Source organism: Staurois parvus, unplaced genomic scaffold (genome assembly GCF_062004578.1).
Source record: "Staurois parvus isolate SC_StPar_1 unplaced genomic scaffold, SC_StPar_1.0 ptg000409l, whole genome shotgun sequence".
Lineage (NCBI taxonomy): Eukaryota > Metazoa > Chordata > Amphibia > Anura > Ranidae > Staurois > Staurois parvus.
The window spans coordinates 3729929-3748224 of record NW_028318205.1 but is presented as its reverse complement, the minus strand read 5'-3'; the positions used below and the strand labels follow the sequence as shown (position 1 = coordinate 3748224).

Genomic DNA, 18296 nt, shown 5'->3' with positions numbered 1-18296 from the left:
ATCAGTCAGGAGTTTTAGCAGGTCTCTCTGAAATACAGAACACCCCTACCCCCAAATTGTAGAGAAGTAGAGAAGAAAGTGTCTGACATTTACTGTTCTGGGGTGATAACACTGCTCTTCCACAGATGCCCCTCTAGTCACAGAACATGCAGGTACCCCTCTAGTCAAAGGATCACGCAGATACCCCTCTAGTCACAGGATCACGCAGGTCCTCCCTTCTCACAGGATCATCCACGATCTAGTCATAGATTACACGGGTTCCCCTTTACTCACAGGATCACTCAGGCACTCTGTTCTGGGGTGATAACACTGCTCTTCCAAAGATGCCCCTCTAGTCACAGGATCACGCAGGCACCCCTCTACTCACAGGATCACGCAGGTCCTCCCTTCTCATAGGATCTTCCAGGTTCTAGCCATAGATCACACGGGTTCCCCTCTATTCAAAGGATTACACAGGCACCCTTCTACTCACAGGATCACATGGGCACCTCTCTATTCATAGATCACACAGGCACCCATCTACTCATAGGATCACATGGGTCCTTCCTTGCTCATAGGATCACATGGGTACCCATACATCCCAAGAGTCCTGGCTTGTTTGCCATTCCCTGGCTGTGCTAGATGTTCACGATTCTGCAGGTCCTGCTTTGCTGCACTCATTTGTTATCCATCTGATGCCGTTAATGAAGATTTTAGAAAGTAATTGTATTTATAATTGGTGTCTTTGTTGCTCTTGAATCCCGCGCTCTGTACGCAACGCACTGCAGAATCCCGCGCTCCGTACGCAACGCACTGCAGAATCCCGCACTCCGTACGTAACGCATTGCTGAATCCTGACAAATAATACAAGATATAGTGACCACTCTTAGATAAACAGCGGCTGAGACACTTAAGGTAACCACAGTGACCTTTGTAGTAACTGTAAGTAAAGCGCTCAATAGATAATGAAGTAGAAAGCTCCTGTGAAATGCTTCCTGCTTCCTCTTCTCCCGGGCTGAGCGCTGAGTTTCCGGTCAGAGCACGTCCATCCGCCTGTACCAGAACAAAGTCCTATGTCATCCAATATCCAGAGGAGGGAGCCCTGTATGCAGGCTGAGCGCCCATCCATCCTTAAGGGGACCTCTGGACCCAGCAGTATCTCATACCTAACCCAGGCTGACTGACCAGATCTCAGAAGGATGCCCACCACCTGCTGATTACAGATTACTACCTAGGATTATTATTCCTACATGCGCATTATCCATGCGCTTCTGGTGAGTGCGCACTTCTGCTATTTCAGTCACAATTCCATTGGGATAACTGCTTCATAGGAAACTACAGCTGGTGCCTACTGTTGAACTCTATTGATATACTTATTTTCACAGGAGCTTTCTACTTCATCTATTGAGCGCTGCACTTTATTTACTTACTATTGCTGAATCCCGCGCTCCGTACGGAACGCACTCCTGAATCCCGCGCTCCGTACGGAACGCACTCCTGAATCCCGCGCTCCGTACGGAACGCACTCCTGAATCCTTCCAGACTTAGTGAGACTCTTTCTTGTGGCACAGCAATCAAAGCACAATTTATAGGTACAAGGAAGCCCGGGTTTTGTTTAACCACTGCCCTTAGGCCCCTCCTGCTGTTAAGCATTTGACCACACTCATTTTTGCCATGGCATGCTACGCACACCGCAGGTCACTTCCTCCCCTAAGTGTCCCGCATTCTGAAGTTCAAAAGTTGGCAGGCATGGGGACCCCTCTGCACACGCGATCACGCGGGGACCCTTTACTCATATGATCGCCCAGGGACCCCACTACAGATAGGATCACAGGGGTGTCTATAAACGACACCGATGATATCTATAAGATTGCTTCTTACAAAGAAACCCATTTCTACCCCACAATATACAGCTCCTGCTTAGCTCTGCCTATGACATACAAGACATGAGAGGTCACACTGCACACAGGGGAGGGAGAAATCTTCATCACTATTGGTGACCCAGCAAGACAGAGCAGCCCAGAGGTGATGAAATGATCCCCGTCAATGGTGACAGAACACCAGGCCCCCCCATCACCACCACACAGGAAGGACATCATCTGCCCCGTAGCCCCCGCTCACCTGACAGCCGGGCCCCGGGGACACAGCTTTGCCCAACACACCCTCCTGCCACTTCCAGCAGCTACCGGCAACTACTACGCATGCGCCCACCCCTCTCCACTCATTCTAGGCATGCGCAGCCGAATGAATGAACTTTATTCACAGGCGAGCAATGCTAGCAAACAGGAAGAAGAGTGCGTACGGTGGCCGGGAGGACAGCTGGCACCCAGTGTGTGATCATACTAGCAGGAGGATTCTAGGTTCTGTACAGTGCTATGGAGGATGACGCTCCTGTGATCTACGGCCTGGAGTTTCAGGTGTGTGCCCTTATCTATAGGGAATTATTGGGGCATGGTATCTACAGTGTGGTAGAACTACAAGTCCCAGCAGACCCAAGCTTTATCTGGCCACACACTCTGCAATCTGATTGTACAGTTTCTTTTAGATTTACTAAACAAGCTGTTCAATTAGCATCCAATCAGGAAGACTCTTGTACTGCATAGAGGTAAGTAGATGTGAAGGAGATTGCACAATCAGATTGGATGGTGTGTGGTCAGCTTTTCTCAGTAGTTGCCAACAGTTCCTCATCTCCAGGGACTCTTCTACATTGTACGATCAGAGATACGCTGTGCATTGACAGCATTCCCCCGATTCCCAATATTACAGCCCATCTATGGCCAAACATATCCATTTCAACATTGTATTTGCCATATTTCTGGCCTGCTCCTATTAATCTGAATGGCCTTGAAGTTGGTAAACTTACTTTGCGAAGACCCCACACATTTACTTCCTTGGATTCTGTGACACGTAGTCACTATGCTCTGTGCGTAGGCACTGCTATGTCACACATTTCACAGAGCCTGCCTTCTGAAATAGGTGCTGAGAGGAGGAGGATTCAGTACAGGAATCGCTGCTTGCAGGCAGCAAGGGGTGATGGGATATGAGGTCCTTAGAAATGGAGAAGTTGTAAAGCATGCTGGGAATCCAGGAAGTGGTGGAAAGAGATGGCCAGAAGACTGGCAGAGCACACAATATGAAGCCAACCTCAATGCACTGTTTAATTGGGCAACTATGTGGCAAATGAGGTTTAATGTTGATAAATGTAAGGTTATGCACTTGGGGGCTAAGAATATGCATGCATCATACATACTAGGGGGGTACAACTGGGGGAATCAATGGTGGAGAAGGATCTGGGAGCTCTGGTACATCACAAGCTTAATAATGGCATGCAATGCCAAGCTGACTCCATTGAGAGAGATATCATATTACCTCTGTACAAATCATTAGTAATACCTCATCTGGAATATGCAGTTCAGTTTTGGGCACCAATTCACAAAAAGAACATTGGGGAACTGGAGAAAGTACAAAGAAGGGCAACCAAACTGATAAGAGGCATGGAGGAGATCAGCTATGAGGAAAGATTAGAGGAACTGAATGTATTCTCTCTTGAGAAGAGGAGATTAAGGGGGGATATGATCAACATGTATAAATACATCAGTGGTCCATATAGTGAACTCGGTGTAGAGTTATTCACCCTGAGGTCATCACAGAGGACAAGGGGGCACTCTTTACTTCTGGAGGAGAAGAGATTTAATCTCCAAACACAGAAAGGTTTCTTCACAGTGTGAGCTGTGAAAATGTGGAATAGACTCCCTCAAGAGTTGGTTCTGGCCAGCTCAGTGGATTGCTTTAAAAAAGTCCTGGATTCTTTCTTAGATACACAGAATATAACCGGTTACTAACATTTATAGGTAAAGTTGATCCAGGGAATATCCGATTGCTTCTCGAGGGATCAGGAAGGAATTTGTTCCCCTGCAGGAGAAAACTGGCTTATGCTTTTTAGGTTTTTTTTCCTTCTGGATCAATTGTGGGTATAGGATTATAACTTTTTTTTTTTTTTTTTTTGGTTGGACTGTCTTTTTTCAGTCAGACTAACTATGTAAGTGTAGGTTCACACTACTGCGATGTGACTGTGCATTTTCTGCAGGGCCAAGTCACACTGTTCTGAGTTGCATTGATTAGAACAGGCATCACAACAGGGTGGTTTCCCTTGTCATGCAATTCTGTGATACTCTAGTTGCATCAGAAGTTGCAGGCTGAAGTGTTTCTAAGGGCAGAAGGTTTTTTACCTTAAAGTGAACTTTAGCCTTTCCCCTCCTCCCATGTCCCCTCCCCTGCTTACCTGGTATTGTCTTCTGCACAGTAAACATACTCACCTTGCCAGCAGATCCAGCATTGTGCTGCTGGAATCCTCCTCTTTGCAGCTGCTGCAAGAGTCTAGTGCTGCCATCTTGCCTGTGGCAGCTGCTGACTCTTCCGGGTGCTGCTAGGCCCACCCCCCTCCTCATTACTGAATGGGACTGCACATCATGCATTCCAGAAGGCATTGGGGGTATCGGCACTGCAGAGTGGGGGCAGAAGGAGAGTGCCGCAGGAGGGCACCCATGTTCTTTCATTAAGGGACAGCACAGAGGCTAAATGGTTAGCACTCCACGTGTTAGTACTAGGGTCATTGGTTTGAATCCCAGCCATGGCACCACCTGGCTGGAGTTTGCATATTCTCCCCATGCCTGCATGGGTTTCCTCCGGGTATTCCGATTTCCTCCCTCACTCCAAAGACATGCTGGTAGATTAAATGCATCCTGTCTAAATTGGCCCTAATATGTGTATGTATGAATGTAAGTTAGGTTCCTTAGATTGTACACCCCTTGAGGGTTAGGGACTGATGAGAATGTACAATATATATGTAAAGCACTGCGTACATTGATGATGTTATGTAAGTACCTAAAATAAATTAAGAGGACTTCACATGCTCCCCTATATCTGGAAGCACTGTGTTTTCTATCTGTAGGTGAGGGGAAGGGGTGACCTTTAGAACCACACTGTCTTTTTCCCTTGGATGGGCAAATTGATAATGGACTCCATTAACAGAGCAGTATCTACTGCTTTGGGAATGGCGGTAAAATACCACTTAGCATTGTTAAAAAATGTTTTTGGCATTCACTAAAAAATGTCTTTAAAATACGTTGTGGTATTTTTTTGAAATATGCGGTATTTATCTCAGGAAAAAATATGGTATTTTATCTCATGTGATATCCAGTGGGATGGATACAGTGGAGAAGAATTAGAACCCCTGTCAGTTTTATTGCTAATAAAGAGGTCAAATGGTTTAAACCGTAGAAATATGCCAACTTAATCAATCTCTTAATAAATACAAGGACAATTTCCAAATGTTTCACTAAACTGAGTTTTATAGAACATTTGTTTAGCTCATTACATGAAAGTAAGGTTAATAATTTAACTTGGATTACAAACTCTTCAGTTTTACTCATATTAGTTGATGCAAAAATGAATACACCCACAACAAAAACTACTACATCTAGTATTTTGTATGACCTCCATGATTTGTAAGGACAGCACCAAGTCTTCTAGGCATAGAATGAACAACTTGGCGACATATTGCAGCATCTATCTTTTCCCATTCTTCAAGAATGACCTCTTTTGGAGGCTGGATGGAGAGTGATGCTCAACTTGTCTCTTCAGAATTCCCCATAGGTGTTCAATTTGGTTCAGATCAGGAGACATACTTGGCCACTGAGTCACTTTCACCCTGTTCTTCTTCAGAAATGCAACAGTGGCCTTAGGTGTGTGTTTTGAATCATTGCCATGTTGGAAAATAACAGTTTTTGAACAGTTATAATTTAAGCTGATATTTTTGGTATCATTCTTTTGCAAACAACATTCAAATCAGGGTACATCCATGAAAGCCCAACGCTGCTTGCATGCTTTTTGGCAAGTTTTGTGCGGCTTACTTATTGAGACAGGTCCATCTCTGCTTAAAGATGGGAAGAGACGTGTACCCTCTCTGAGTGTGTGTAATGTGTTCTCCTGCTATTTAGATCAATTTACAACACAGGCAACTTACAACATAGTAAATTGGCCACCAGAAAGATTATGGAGGTGATTCAATAAGGCATTTGAAACACATTTCTGGCAGCATGGACATAGTAGGAAGCCTTGCTCCAAGTTCAAGAAATAACTGTAACATTTGTATTGTTAATACCAACATGTGCAACAAATCCAAGTAGTTCTTACGACACTTTTACTATATGGCAATATTGTTGCAACAACTTTATAAAGAAATATCGCTATATCTGTGATTAGGAACATGGAGGAAAATAAGACCTCTTCCATGTTGGAGTACATAGTTGATTGTGTTGCACGCATCATTTATTGTGTTGCATCTCTGAGATAGTTCTGCCAAAAATGTATCTTTAAAGTGGTTGTAAAGGAATTTTTTTTTAAATAACAAACATGTCTATACTTACCTGCTCTGCGCAAAAGAATTGCACAGAATGGCCCTGATCATCCTCTTCTTGTGTCCACCAGTGCTCATGGCTCCTCTTCTTTTGCTGGTGCCCCCAATAGGAAGGTGATTCCCATGGGGGCACTTGTACGCCACTGCTGCATCGTTTGACACAAACAGCAGGGCTGGACCCCGTTCCCCGCTCCCTCATCACTAGAGTTGATTGTCATTGGCTCCCGCTCCTATCAATCTATTCAGTGAGGAGGGACAAAGACAGGAGAGCTTCAGCTCTCATACACAGCTCTGGATCGTGATGGGGCTCAAGGAAGTGTGAGCAAGGTCCATTAAGGTAGAAAACCTTGAGGCTTTAGAACCATTTTAAGTTCCACTAGAACTGATATTTGATAAGTTTCCATTACTCTCCCAACTTCTTGAAATAGCCTCTCAGCCTGTAAAACCCGGTCACTTTGCAGTAGAGATGCTTGCAACAATATCCACCTTACCGACATGCACATTAATCTGTAGCAACTACTGCCATTTGTTGCACTACTATGAGACAGGTTTCTAAAGAATATCTGCAACGCTCTTTTTATGAATTCCAGGGAGTGTCATTTGCCTGCAGTTCATCAACTGCAGACTTCAAGTGCTAACTATGAAGTATTTGGAATATTTGCTTTTTACCTGTCTAAGGCCTCATCTACACATACAGTGCCCTCTGAAGAGTGATACATGTTTATTGTTTCCACAATAAATTTTAACTAATTGATTTCACCTTAGGTCCCCTTCACACCTGAACAATTTGGAGCTTAATTTGAAGCTTCAGCAGAAGCGCTTCAATTCGTGACACCAAGATTTCCTATATATTCAGTGGTATCCCATAGTGTCACTTGAAGCTCGTCGATCAAAAAAAGTACATGAGTTTCTTCTGGGGCATAGTCGCGTGTTTTGATCCCCAATAAACTTCAATAGGAGTTCCTGAAAACATACAAACAAAAAAAAACCTTGAAAATGTCTTTTTTGCAATTAGTAACTGGTTTTCCATTGCCTGGAGAAAAAAAAAAAAGGCTCAATTCTGAAATGTGCTCAAAAATGCTTATACAAACACTAGAAAAATATTCAAAAACTGACCAAAGATGCTCAGTTGAATCGTGAATGTGGCATAACATTTTACAGCCTTACGGCTGGTTCACATGTGTGTTTTATAATATTATTATTATACAGGATTTATATAGCGCCAACAGTTTTCTCAGCGCTTTACAATAAAAAAAAAATATATATAATATATATACACACTAAGCCCCAGACCCAAGGCTCTGTTCTATAAGCAGATGGATTGGGGACAGTAGAAGCAGGGGAGGATCACAGAAGACAGGATCAAGCAGCCTTTTTACAGAATGCGAAGGATTAAGCCCTTGGGTTCCACAGTGAGTATAACAAGCATGCTTTACTGCATATACAGACTGATTTTACTGTTGGGGTTTAGTAACACTTCAAACCCAAAAGTAAACCTTTATTATATTGCAGCGTACCAGTTCTTTGATGTGATTAGATATGTGCAATTCATTTAATTACAAACTGAAATGTTCTATGTTTCCGAATTTCCAAATCACAATAGTAATGAATTTAAACTAATCCGAGTAAATTCTAACAAAATGAAGTATCCAAATTCGAAAATGAATTTGAATTCGAAATGAAGACATATTGCAATAAATATGGTAAGGTATAAAAGTGAAATAAGATGGTGATTCCTATTTAAGCTGTATAGAATATATTATAAAAGATAGCATAGAATAGAACAGAAAAGAATAGAGTAGAAGAGAAAAAATAGAATAGAAAAAATAGACTAAAACAGAATAGAATATTATAGAATGGAAAATAAAAGAATAGAAAGGAATGGCATAAAACAGAAATAGAAAAGAATAGAATGGAATATGAAATTAAAGCAGAGAGGAGAAAGAATAGAAAAAGACTAGCATAGATTAGAATAGAATATAGCTGTCTTCCGAAATTTGAATAGAATAAAATAGAATATAGCCATCTTCTGAAATTTAAATTTTCGAATAGAATATAGCCATCTTCCAAATTTCAAATTAAATAAAATAGAATATAACCATATTCTGAAATCCAATTTTTTTGAATTTTGAATAGAGTAGAATAAAAAATATTTAGCAAGTGTCCAAAATTCAAATTGAATAGAATAATATAGAATATAGCCATCTTCCGAAATTCAACATTTTAACTTCGAATTGATTCAAAAAGAATGAATATGCAAAATGACTCTGAATATCTGAAACAAATTCCGAATACAAATAATTCTAACATAACGAATATGATGAAACAAAATTATTAGCTTAATGAACTAATCCGAAAGGAAAACACATTTTTCCGTTGTGTATGTCTGCAGCAGTTTTCTTCTTTAGACTTTTTCTCTTCTATTTTCATCTGGTGATCCAGTCAGTAAGTCTTTTGTTTTTCAAAAGAACAATCTCTCTTCAACATATTTGTTTACAGGGAAGAGACAAACTATTTATTATTGACAGGGGTGCTTACAGTGGTCAGCATATACAGGGGTTGGACAAAAATATGGAAACACTAAATGATTTGCAGGTGTTAAAGTGACTACGTGCTTCACACTGAAAGTGGAAGTTATGTAACAGTCTTTTGCTTCCGGTGTGTGATGAGACACCTAGCTAACAGGTGGGAAGCCTAACTTTCGTCATTCACTGAAAAAAAAAAAAGGCAAAACGAAAGAGGGTTGGAGAAAAGAGGTGAGGGAGGAGTAGTATATAAAAGAGGGGAGTAGCTGGGGGTTCAGCTGGATGTGTCTATTTTACAGGCTCCCTTATGAGTCATTTGTACGAGATCCATTAAGATTGAGATGGTGATGATTGTGTTCAAACCAAAGAGACCATATTTTTAGGAATTTTGAGTGGGTATTATTTAGTATGGATGTGAGTTTTTTTATGAATTATGTTACCTATAATTTGCTGCTTCACCTCCATAAGGTTGTTTGATGGCTGTCTCCAAGGATTCACATATAATAACAAGGTAAAAAACCGGGATGCCCTAGGCAAAAAATAAATAGAAATCAAGAGGGGTACCAATGAGGGTAATCCCTCAATTACAACTTTAGAATGTAGCCGACTCACATCCAATGAATAATGTGTCCTTGGAATCTATGATAACACAGAGAAAAAGGGAAGGGGAACCAAAGGAAAGAGATCCCTATGGTCAAGGATTCCAATGAAGACAGACTTGCATGAAAAAACCATGAACATAATTTATTGCAGTAATAATAAACAGACATGTAAAAATACAGAAATTGTAAAGACCTCACCACCACCACAGAGAACAAGAAAGATGAAGGATGGAGATGACGTGGTCATCCGGGATGACACCCTACGTGGAGCAGGCCCGACACCACAGTGTAGATATTGATACCAGTGTAGAATCTTGCACTAATTGAATATGAATAGAAGAAGGAAACATGTTAATAAGCAATACATGGCAATTGTAGAATAACAAATACATGCAGAAAAAACATGATAATGATTAGGCAATATAATGGCTAGCCTCAATAAAGAAACTGATGAAATAAATACAGGCCATGAAGGGTATGATATTCATGTATCCATAATATTTGAATAATTGTGACAGTTCCTAATAGGCCCACTGATGGACAATCTGGATGAAAGTGATCCAGTAAGATGATTGACGCAAGCTCACTCTAATTGATTAAGTGAGGATGAATGGAGATAGAACCCCATGTGACTGAATCTAATAATGTGTCACAGATGATGAAAAGCAATATGGATTGCACATGTTTCCAGCTTATGGATCCAGATGAATAGCATAGGCATGATATATAGCTGGGATGTGGATTGTCAGTATGGTCTCACCAATATAGACCCATATGTAGCATGGGGACACCGTCCTAGACCAATCAAAAATGATTATCTGCTGCTGATGATTCAAAAATAGTATAATTCATATATTTTGATTGAAACAACTGTGAAAACCACTCTTATCAAATATGCAGTGATGCAGAACAGTTATCTCATAGTGCAGAGTTTGCAGCAATGCAGTAGGTAAAGCATACTGTGATATATAAATGCTTTGATAGGTATCAACAATGAGGAAGGTACCATCCTGCAAGGAGCATGATATACTGAGTGTCTGCTGCTAGTAGTGAAACGGCAATTTAATACAGATCTATATGTAGAGCAGCTATGGAGTCGCTGATATAATATACAGCAGTATAGGCCAGTCTTTGAACAATGCAGAGTCTAGCAGCCATATGAAGCAGTAAGCATGTTGTAGTAAGTATACATCCTATATTATGTGTCATAAATGCAGAGTATGCAGCGGTGCAGATCTGTTTACCAGTATACAGGACAGCTGAGCAAAGTCTACAACAGGAAGACAGGCAGATATGGATGCTGAAGAATGTATCATGGATGCCGAGTGTGCAGCACTGAAGATCCGGTTGCTGATAGTGAAGATGACATTGCAGAGCCTGCAGCAGTGCAGTCGGGTGGTTGTCCCGTAGCTAGGATCAAGGGAGACCAGAGAGAGTGAAGGCAGAGTGCGCTAGGAAGGAAACTCACATTGCGCTGCCAATCGTGGGCTTCATGTGACTTGGGCGAAACGCGTTACGTCACATCCGGGTGACGCCTGCGCAGTCCTGACCGATCGGCAGCGCCATGTGAGGTAAACAAGCGGAGGTTTCACATTTGGGTGGGACTTCTCTTTAATTTATTTGGAAGTCGCTTCTTAAAGTGTTACTAAACCCACAACAGTAAAATCAGCCTGTATATGCAGTAAAACATTTGTTATATTCACTGTGGAATCTAAGGTGTTAATCCTCTGCATTGTGTAAAAAGGCCGTTGGATCCTTTCTTCTTTGTTCCACAAGCGACCACCTCTTATCTCCTGGTAAGACCGACTGAACCGTAGGCATTTTGCACATGTTCAGTTTGGTGTGTATTGCTAGAGAGGGTTTTTTTTTTTTCTTAGGAGTGCATGTAATCAGCACAGAGCTTATCAGCACTGTCCAGACAGAGGTCAGGGGTTCTGCATCCTCCTAGAGCAGAAAGAAAACTCCTACAAGCTTTAGCTAGTGCTGGGCTGGACACTGATAGAAGTCACAAGGCTGTTCTAACTTCTGATGAGGAAAGGTATGTAGCAGTTTATATTTACAAAAACAATTGCATTTCTATGTTCTGTGTACTGTGGGAGACCAGATATAGTGAATGCAGGGTCCTGGGTTTAGTAACACTTTAAAGGTTAAGTTCACTTTTGAAAATAAAATAATACATACACATTTTTTTGCAAGTAAAAAAAATGTACATTTCTTTGTTTATTTTTGTGGGATACTGTAAATCATTGCACCCGTGGCTGCAGATCACAAGTGAAATTTTAGGCTCTTTCAAACTGTCAGTACACTTTCTGCCCGTACCTCCAAAATGGGCAAGCAGTTATTGCATTCCAGGAAACTCAATGGACTAAGAGAGCGCTCACCAGCGCCCTCACAGTACATTGGGAAGTACAAGCCGTCAGTCACAAAGGCTGACAGTACTTGTAGGCATTCATTTACAGGAACCCCTTATGGCCGTGTTATTTTCAAGTGGTGACAACAGGCACAGGGAGAAGATCCATCGCTTGTTGTCACAGGGGAGAGGCTTTAGCTGCTGGAACGTGTTACCGTATTTTTCGCTCCATAAGACGCACCTAACCATAAGACGCACCTAGGTTTTAGAGGAGAAAAACAAGAAAAAAAAATATTCTGAGCCAATAGACTGCAGACATAGTACAGGAGATGACCAGAGACTGCGGACACAGTACAGGAGGTGACCAGAGACTGCGGACACAGTACAGGAGGTGACCAGAGACTGCGGACACAGTACAGGGGACGACCAGAGACTGCGGACACAGTACAGGGGATGACCAGAGACTGCGGACACAGTACAGGGGATGACCAGAGACTGCGGACACAGTACAGGAGGTGACCAGAGACTGCGGACACAGTACAGGGGATGACCAGAGACTGCGGACACAGTACAGGAGGTGACCAGAGACTGCGGACACAGTACAGAAGGTGACTAGAGACTACGGACACAGTACAGGAGGTGACCAGAGACTGCGGACACAGTACAGGAGGTGACCAGAGACTGCGGACACAGTACAGGAGGTGACCAAGAGACTGTGGACCTTTTGAGGAGGGAGGGGGAGTGGGTACCTGAATTTGACAGGTACCCGCTCCCACTTCCACGGAGTTGTCCTCCCTTTAGTGTGGGCACCCGGCTGTGACAGCCGGGTGCCCACTGTGCACATCCCAGAAGCGCAGCGCTTTGTGAATGGCCCGGCGTCTTCTGGGGCAGATGACAGGTCCCAGAAGACGCCGGGCCATTCACAAAGCGCAGCGCTTCTTGCACATGTGCAGTGGGCACCCGGCTGTCACAGCCGGGTTCCCACACTAAAGATGCTGGCGCAGGAAGACTGTACAGCGCTGGACCGAGGAACAGGTGAGGTCCTGCTGCAGAGAAGAGCTGAGTGGCCGGCCCGGTATTCTCACATGGTGTCGGCGGTGGAAATACCGGACTGGCCGCTCCATATTTGCTCCATAAGATGCACTGGCATTTTCCCCCCTTTTTTGGGGGGGGAAAAAGTGCGTCTTATGGAGCGAAAAATACGGTACATGTTCCACCCTAAAACCGGATGTAACATATACCTATTCAGTAGGTGACCGTATCCTTTAATGGCTCTCTCACATTTGTGGTCAGGCATTGTAAAGCGTACAATACAGTTGAAGGGGGATGTGTAGATTAAAATTTAATGCCACATGACGAGTTGACAGCATCGCTTGTCAACCTCATCCATTTAAGCCAATAGGGCCGCACCCCTGTTCACACCTGTGCATTTTAGATATGATGCGTTAAACAAATCACGCTTGCTGCATTTTTTATGCTCTTTAGAGAAAATGCACGTTATATAGATTGTAAGCTCTAATGAGCAGGGCCCTCTGTTTCCTCTTGTACCAAATTGTATTGTAACTGTAATGTCTACCTTCATGTTGTAAAGCGCTGCGCAAACTGTTGGCGCTTTATAAATCCTGTATAATAATAATAATATAGAGTTTAATGGTAATAAGCCTAAATAGCATTACAAATGCACCTAAAACACAACACTCCTGAGATGAACCACACATATGTGAACCAACCCTTAGGCTGTAAAATGTTCCTCTGCTACTTAATACCACTATGGTCAACCGCAGGCTGATCTAGCCGACTATTATTATTATTGTTTTTAAATAATTTTAACTAATTTTTTTTTCCCTCCTCATTTCTCTGTGACCTTGGGAACAAAAACTGGAAACCTATGGCGCCGTATGGCAAACGTAGCCCTTGACAGTGTATTTTCTTTGTCTTCAGAGCAGAGCCTGCTTTCATCCTGTGCTTGTCACATTGCTCTCCTGGTGCCTTAACGGTGCTAATTAACTCCAGATTATGGGACATGCTTGTTAGGAGTCTCGCTGTATCAAAATACGCGGCTCAGAATGTGGATCAGCTGCTTTCCGAGCAATTATTTTCCCTGCCTCCATGTTGTGAGAGCTAAATTATTTCAGGTGGTTTATTAGCATCTTTATTTTTACCTGTGAGATTAATTCTATAACACCTAGGGTGTAATTTTATCAGTCCCACAACTAAGTCTGTAATAAAATACTGTGGTACAAAACGTAATTTGAATGATGTGTCAGAGCAGGGTTGTAAAGAAGCCAGACAAGCTCTATGCTCGTTGCATGTTTTTTTTGTTTTTTTGTTTTTTTTTGTTTTTTTTAGACGCGTAATATCATTGTTTTTAATATCTTGTTTATTGACGATTCCCACTTGACCCGTTTCTTTGGGACTACCATTTGGATGAGTTGCTTGTTTGGTAAAGTATAACTTTTCATCCAAAAAGAAAAAACTTGAGGATGATAAAATGTCTGAGCCATGCTGACTAATTGCCGCTTTCATCTTCTCTTTGGAAAAATAAAATATGAGACTTGCTGTCCTCCGATGTAACACTTGTGTGCTTTGTGGTGTAATAACTTTGCCACATTTCCAGTCCCCGTACCTTTTATATGACTGTGATGGAGATGTTTAAATACCCCATGCTGTATATATTGTCGCTGATTTTTAAAGCGGTTAGGTGCAACAGTAACTTTTATTTACTTCTTGGAAGAACAACCATAAGCAGAAGGTAAAAACTTTTTATTTATTCTATATAGACAAGTGAACAACTTCTAGCATTTTGTTTTTCAAAGCCTGAAGGGTGTAATTGCCATCTTTATACTAGTGTATAATAGACTGACAGTGGGAGTGGTTGCATTGGGCTCTGAAGTGGTGAAGAAACAGAACAAGGTTGATGGGCACATTGTGGTTGATTTACTTAAACTGGAGAGTGCAAAATCTGGTGCCACTGTGCATGGTAGCCAATCAGCTTCTAACTTCAGCTTGTTCAATTAGGCTTTGGAAAAAAAAAACTGGAAGCTGATTGGTTTCTTTGCAGACCTGCTCCAGATTTTGTAGTTTCCAGTTTTAGTAAAGGTTTCCCAAAGCTGTCAGTACCCTCTTTTGCTCAAAAGACAGGGTTTGGTAATCTAGAGATTACTGCAAATAGTCGCTGCCAGGAACAACAGTAACCAGTGATGAGCTTGTGGATACTTGAATTACTTTTGTAGATGCCTAAGGCCATTTCACAGCTCTAGTGCTCATGACAAAGGATACCATTAGAAATCCCCCCTTCCCATTTGGGCACCCACAGGAGTAGTGGGTTTGGCAGAATTGTGCTAACAGTGTAATGGGTTTAAACTTGAGCCTACATACAGACTTTAGGGGTCTGAATATGCAATGTGCAGATTCCAAGTGTTGGGAGTATGTAAAGTAGAGAGTACATGGGTTAGGACTGGGTAATGCACAGAGTATCTTGGTATGAGGCAATGCAAGGAAAGTTGGTGTGTTGTGGTGCATTGTCTTTTCTATTCTTTGGTGACAATGGAGCTCTTATATACAGATTTCAGCCTCTAGCCATTTCCTCAGTATTATAACATGATATGGGTGTCTAAAGATGAGTAGAGATGGGGATCGTCTCGTACCCATTAATACGCCTTATAGAAAAATTCCATTGTTACCATTTAAATAACATAACATTGGACACAAGCCTTGTATACCTTTTGTAATGTACCGCCTGGCGGTACCTCTAGCAGCCCACGGGATAGGATTCCCCAGAGCGTGGAGTCTAAGTCCCAGTCTGCTTGTCCACCAGGGCCCCTGATGGTGGGGATGGACTTGGAGCAGACAGAGACCAGGTCGCAGGCCCCGGAATACATCCACCTGTGGTAGAGGGATCCGCCAGAGGTATCTGCAGGATAAGAGCCTGATGTGAAGAGGCGGATGGGTCCGAGCAGGACGGATGGATAGATGGCTGAGCAGAAGCGTGGTCAGACAGGCCGGGTCGGTAACTGTGTGGGGACAGCGCGGTACAAGGCAGCAGGCAGAGAATAGTCGGGTCATTCGCCGGGTCAGTAACGGAAGGTCAGATCCAATGAGGGGCATCAAAGGAGAGGTCAGGCAAGCCAGGGGTCAGAGCAGGAGAAGACAACACGGTCAGGAACAATCTGGGTCGTCAACAATCAATCAGCACAGATACAGGAGCAGGAACAACAGATGAGACCATACGGCAACCAGTGTCAGCGCAGAGCGGATTTAAATACCGCGCCCTGCGCTGTCATTGGTGCCAGGCTCGCACCCGCAGTCCCGAGTGCGCATGCGCGAGTTCCGCCGTGGCCGCCCAGGACCTAGTGCCCACACGCCAGTGCGAATCGGCACACTGCTCTTGCGCCGAGCCACACGCGGCGGCGGCTCCTGACACCTTTCTTCTGACCATGTATCCAACATAGACAAAAACCTGCAACCACTAGATCACATCTTGCAAAACTTTGGCTGCGTCGTCGTCACTGTGGAATTGTGGGTTCTTAAGGCTGAGACCAAACGGGACAGCAGGTCGTAGGGGGCAACGCAGAGCTGCAAATTACTTACGAGGAGTTCTGGTGGGGACAAGATGTTTAGTCCACCAACAGGCAGCCCCTTCAAGGTTCCCCTTTGAGCCGATAAGGCCCAGGCCTCGTGTAAGAGGGCTGCCTGTTTTTTTTTTTTTTTTTTTTTTAATTATTTTAGATAGAGTAGGGAGCGTTTTTCACAGAGGAGATCTCCCTTTGCTTCTTGTCATGGAAATGCAACAGGAAATTAGAAAAAATCTCTCTAAAAAGACTTTTAATCAGTACAGGTTTTCCAATTTGGATTTCCATGAAATGCAGAAACTAGAATAATATATAATTGTGTTTTATATAGGAGATTCTAGACCCAAGTGTGCCCTAAGGGGATTGTCATTTTCCACTCTGGGTAAAACTGTTAGCATTAGGGATACATTCTTTGGTTTTATCATGATTTTTAAATGTTTTCTTCTCAATTCTTTTTGTTGTTACATAATAACATTTTAAAGTGGTTGTAAACCTCAGGTGTGAAATATGAGCAAAGCACATTCCTCTGTAGTGTGTGCTTGTCTCTCTCCAGAGCACTAAGGGCTCGTTCACACTAGGCTGTTTTGCCAACGCTTGCCAAACGCCCCTATAGCGTTTGGCAAGCGTTGGTCCGGCGTTTGCGGAGCGTTTTTTAACGCTCGGCAAACGCTCCGCAAACGCCGCATGCGCGGTTTAGCGGAGGTTGCTAGGCGTTTGCCGAGCGTTAATAACGCCCCACAAACGCCTATAATGCAGTTTGAGTGGTGTTACCGCTCCGCAAACGCCCCGCAACCGCGTTGCAACCGCACCGCAAACGCCGGCTGGGCGTTTGCGGAGCGGCACCATAGACGAGAATAGGAGGCTTCAAAGCCTCCTGACTCGTCCAGAGGCGTCCGTTTTGCCGCGACGCAAACGCTCCCGTTAGAACAGCACCATGTGCTGTAATGTGCAGAATTGGCAGAGGCGTTTGGGAAGCGGTAAAAACGCTTCCCAAACGCCTCTCTGCCGCCTGCACACAAGGCTAGTGTGAACGTAGCCTTAGTGTCATTTCTGCTGCTGCCTCTTTCCTCTGGTATGAGCATGAGTCACCTCTGACAAGTGTTCCTGACACCAAGAGAAAAATGGTGGCTGGGGAGGGACCTCCAGCAGGTTTACAGTCTCAGCTTTGTTCCTGTGTGATGTGATGTGTGTCTCTTCCCTCCAATCAGCTCTCAGAGCTCTCAGTGAGCTCTGCAGTGTGTAATTTCAGTTACTTTCCCCTTTTTTTCTTACAGCTCAGACAAGCTTTATTCTGGACTTTGAAAAGATGTAGAGAAGACTGTAGAATAGATAAACGGGTACAACTTATGTAGGAGGATTTTTTTTTTTTTTCTCTTTGTGTATCAAAAGGCCAATCACTTCACTGGGTATATGTCGGGGGTTTACAATCACTTTCATTTTTTTTTTAATGGATACATTTCATTTTTGGGAGAAGAGCATAGCATTCAGAATCTTTATTAAGAGGTGAAAATTTGAATAGGTTAATCTACATGTAAAGTAAAAAAACCCACAAAACTGGGAAATTCAAGGTATGCTCAAGGCAGGTGCGAATGAACCCATACGGTTCACCTTTTCCGTTCACATTAAAAAGCATTTTATAGATGTAAACCAGCCACATAGGAAATATTTATATTTGTGCTTACTATGCATCTTCATGCAGCAATATGCATACATGTTGCTGCATGAAAATCAATATATGTGACTAGGTCCCCAATAAATAATGCACAAGCAAACATTACTTTGGGTAAAAGTTGCATGTCTGATCAATTAATAGATCCAGAGGTATAAGCAACTGAAGTTGCAGGAAATGTT

At 43.0% G+C, this 18296-nt stretch overlaps 2 protein-coding genes across 3 annotated transcripts in view; one reads left to right on the top strand and one right to left on the bottom strand.

The window, feature by feature from the left end:
* Positions 1 to 2214, bottom strand: part of TRAPPC12 (trafficking protein particle complex subunit 12) — a 185985-nt gene extending 183771 nt beyond the window's left edge. The window contains exon 1 of the mRNA XM_089686734.1: positions 2101 to 2214. The gene's annotated coding sequence lies outside the window, so the exon portion shown is untranslated. The remainder of the gene's footprint in view (positions 1 to 2100) is intronic.
* A 28-nt stretch (positions 2215 to 2242) lies between these two features.
* Positions 2243 to 18296, top strand: part of EIPR1 (EARP complex and GARP complex interacting protein 1) — a 306520-nt gene continuing 290466 nt past the window's right edge. For both annotated transcript variants that reach the window (XM_089686732.1, XM_089686733.1), the window contains exon 1: positions 2243 to 2396. In XM_089686732.1, the coding sequence (XP_089542858.1) occupies positions 2355 to 2396 (42 nt within the window). In that variant the 5' untranslated portion in view covers positions 2243 to 2354. The remainder of the gene's footprint in view (positions 2397 to 18296) is intronic.